General features: G+C 38.6%; 1 protein-coding gene across 1 annotated transcript; it reads right to left on the bottom strand.

Annotated features, from left to right (window-relative positions):
• Positions 1-915: 915 nt before the first annotated feature.
• LOC120179232 (CBL-interacting serine/threonine-protein kinase 10-like) lies at positions 916-3,594 on the bottom strand. The gene is made up of 2 exons (XM_039184876.1): positions 3,475-3,594; positions 916-3,064 (listed from the first exon to the last, which is right to left on the bottom strand). Exon 2 carries the CDS (start codon positions 2,568-2,570, stop codon positions 1,179-1,181), a length of 1,392 nt encoding a protein of 463 aa, XP_039040807.1. The 5' UTR covers positions 2,571-3,064; positions 3,475-3,594; the 3' UTR covers positions 916-1,178.
• Positions 3,595-3,900: the final 306 nt, after the last annotated feature.

Below are 3,900 nucleotides of genomic sequence, written 5' to 3'. Positions count from 1 at the left end.
CCGACCTAAGGCACTTGGCGAAAAAGGGGTTGTTAACCTTTTATTCGCTTCCTCTATTTTCTTGTTTACATAGATTTTGTTAACTTGCATGAAAGTTCCTTACAATTGGTGCTTCCGCCTAGAGAAATAAAATAGTGACCAATTTTGAATTTATTCAAGCGTTGTAAGGTACTACCCTTGATATAAATAAATTTTGAGTTCCCTTCAATCTAGTATAAAGGTGTATATGTACACCTTTCTAAAATAACTTTTTAATACCGTTATTCATATCATAATGTCATTAATTATTTAATGATAGAAGGATTATATAGAAATTTGTACAATTTACTTACAACAAGTGGTCAAAAAAATCAAAGCTTTTAAGCAGCAACCACTTAAATTGAGACATGATAACATGATTCAAAGTGTGGAGAGACAAATGGCGTGTGGATGTGGGATGGACTTCCGCTTAATCCAAAGCAAAACACGTAATCACTGAGAAAGACACCTGGTGAATGGTGAGTGGCTTAGCTGCATGGGGGGATTGGGACAACGCTTTCTATCGCAGTTGTTGCCTTTATTGCCTTAAAAACATGAGCCACTCATCTTCATAAAAAGGAAAAGTAAATTTGTAGTCCGCTTGGCCCTTGGGCAATTCAATATTAACTAAACCACACGGCTCAAGTATCTCAAATCCCGTTAATGATCGTCATCATCCAATAAATGAATCGGTCATTTTCTTTCGACAAATGGAAATAAGAAAGGCGCATGTGATTTAATGGTCTTCAGTCCGATGGTTGGACTTGTGTCTCCTAAAGTTGCCTTTTTTAGATTGCAAATTTATGAATTTTTCAAGTGCAAGTATTCGGAAGCCACTTAAAGCTGATTTCCGAACAACATAATAAATTTCAATGTCAAACAAGAATATGGACACGCTCAAAATCAAGTGCAGGACGCACTAATCCCATTTTCATTCATCTAATAACTCCATTTTAGTATGTGTTAGACAGAGGTTGAGGGAGATGGGTATTTTTACAGGTAGGGGACGATGTCAAATGATAGCTATCAGTTACTTTTGCCAAAGGACAGTAACTTCACTGAAACAGACTTCATACAATCATAAGAAGTGCAAAACAAATGTGTTCTAAAACACAGTATGGCAATGTACAAACACATCATATCTTGAGAAATTAGCGATTTCAAGAAGGTTTGTCACAGCTGCTTGTGGAGGCAGCGCTAGAATCATTCTGTTGAGGCTGCTCCTGCTGTTCCTCTAGTTGAAGTCCCTGCTGTTGTTGATCACCCTGCCAAACCCATACAATATCTTGGAGAGCAGGCCTCATATCCTCTTTTACCATCTTCTGATATTCCAAAGTGTCCCCATTAGATTTCTTAATCTCCACCAGGTGAAACATCGGAGTCACTTCAAAGATCTCCGCATCGATCGATAAGATCCCTTTTCGACCCTCCTTTAGCCTTTCCAGTTTCCACACACCTGCATCCTTCTTTTTCACCTTTAGTTTCAAACGTCTAGCGGCTTCTTCCAGCTTAGAGATGATGACCGACGCGGGTTGTCTAGATGAAAATTTTGTTTCTCTCTTTTCAGAAATTCCGTCAAACAATCCTGACAGATCAAACCCATCTGAAAGTGATATGATATCAAAAGCGTTTAGGTTTGGAAGTTGAACTGATTCTTGTTTACTCTCAGCATTGTCATTGCTATTCCCACTATCCTGATAAGCTTGCTCGTTTTCGATTTCAGGTTTTTTTAGTTCCGCAATCAGTCCTTTCTTAAACCAAACACTTCCCCTAATCTTAGACATTGAAATCCTAGAAGTCGGGTTTGGATCCAGCATCTTAGACACCAGCCTGCGTGCTTCCGGAGGGAACCAGCTAGGATATCTGAAGTCTGCTTTGCCAATTTTCCTGTACATCTCCATCAAGTTTGAATCATGAAATGGGAGATAACCTGCCAGTAAGACGTATAGCACAACTCCGCAAGACCAAATATCAGCTGCTACTCCATCATAACCTTTTCTTCTGATCACTTCAGGAGCAACATATGCAGGAGTACCACAAGTAGTATGAAGCAGGCCATCTTGGCGTTTTGATTCTGCTAGTGCACTTAAACCGAAATCGGAGACCTTTAGATTCTCATTCTCATCCAACAGCAGGTTCTCGGGCTTTATATCGCGGTGATAAACACCCCTACTATGGCAGAAATCAACTGCATTGATCAGCTGAATAAAATACTTTCTTGCAACATCAACCTTCAGTCTTCCATTAGCAACTTTGTCAAAGAGCTCTCCACCTTTGCAGTATTCCATAACAAAGAAAATCTTGGTTTTGGTGGCCATTACCTCATAAAGCTGCACAATATTAGGGTGTCTAGCTATTCTCATCACTGAAATCTCTCGCTTGATCTGATTAATCGTCCCAACCTTCGTGACCTTTTCCTTGTCTATCACTTTTATAGCCGCACTCTGGTTGGTTTGTATACTCCTCGCATAATACACCTTCGCAAAGGCACCTTGGCCAAGTAATCGCCCGATTTCATATCTTCGGGTCAATACACTTGGTTTATTTTCCATTCCAAACTAACGTAATATACAGAAATATTAACCAACACCTTGCGAGCACAATTTTTATAATTCACAGAGCAGGTAGTATCTGTGATCAAGCTCAACCGTCTCCACAAAGTTCATGTAAAACCCGAGAAGGCGTTCCCTTAGTACTTACAGTCCTTTTCTGCTTTTATGCATCGAAATTTAATGATGTTTCGCCCATAACTTCAAATCCAATATCATCAAAGATGAATAAGGTCAATTTTCAAAAACCAGTAAGCTCATCAACTTCAAAGAGGGAATTTTGAAGGATGAGGCACATATTCCGGCATTCCTGGGCTTTTTACTCTCTCCCGGGGTTTCAAATAGCGGTAAGCGACCGCAAAATAGGCCGTCCAAGATACCCGCTACACCCGCAATCGTGTCCAATAGGAGGCTGCTATGGCCGCAATCGCCGTAAACTCAAAATGTCGCCCGAGATTTGAAACCTTGCTCTCTCCTTGAAAACGAACTTGAGATTGCTGAAAGGATGTATCAAAGGATATCTGAATAACCCTCGATCAAAAATTAGCAAATACTATTTTTTTTATACTCAAAATTGATTCAAAACCAGCACAGAGAACAATTATAGACCCTCAAAATATTTAACTCGTAATACAAAAAAAACATCGACAAAAGAAAAAAGACAGATGGCGGAATGTAATTCATCTTTTCCAGTTATTGCCCAGAAATTAAATTCAGTTCAACCCATATACAAACTCAGCTAGATAATTCCATATTCATTTGGCACTAAAAAATGACAGCAGGGACAGATTTCAACCCAAAAAAGGAAGATTGAAGAAATAAGATCCCAACATCAAAGCATAAATCATAATTAGGGGAATCAAAGAAGCCAAATTCAGCAGTAAATCCCTCGTAGCAAAGAAAATACCTTCTTTTTCCTGTGTTTTAAAGTACGAACACTGATCCCAATACTTGATGTGATTACGTAGAAGCTTTTTTTTTTTGATGAAAGCTAATATGAAAACAATTATTAAAAAAATCAGAGATTCGATCAGTAAGGGTTTATATTTCTTGCAACTGAGAAAAACTTTAGTTTAACGAAGAGGAGGAGTAAAGATTCGGTGTGAGCAGGATCGTCTTAAGAATAATTCCGATGAAATCAGATCCATAAGTAATGTAAAAATTGAATAAGTAATTTCAAAACATCCAGAAATTTCGGGTACACGAGATTCGAAATGATATGTGGACACACAGGGACCCAACGGGTATTTTGCTGTTTCCTTTTGTAAATGCGCCGTCGTTTTACTGCAGACACACAAATTTTGGGTCTTTAAGCATTATAGGGATTTTTTTT

The sequence above is a fragment of the Hibiscus syriacus genome, unplaced genomic scaffold (genome assembly GCF_006381635.1).
Source record: "Hibiscus syriacus cultivar Baekdansim isolate YM2019G1 unplaced genomic scaffold, ASM638163v2 tig00112408_pilon, whole genome shotgun sequence".
NCBI classification, from domain to species: domain Eukaryota; kingdom Viridiplantae; phylum Streptophyta; class Magnoliopsida; order Malvales; family Malvaceae; genus Hibiscus; species Hibiscus syriacus.
The sequence above is the reverse complement of the archived record's forward strand: the minus strand, read 5'-3'. Positions and strand labels throughout refer to the sequence as shown.

Coding starts and splice junctions, on each gene's coding strand:
- LOC120179232 (XM_039184876.1), bottom strand. CDS start 2,570: ATGGAAAATAAACCAAGTGTATTGACCCGAAGATATGAAATCGGGCGA.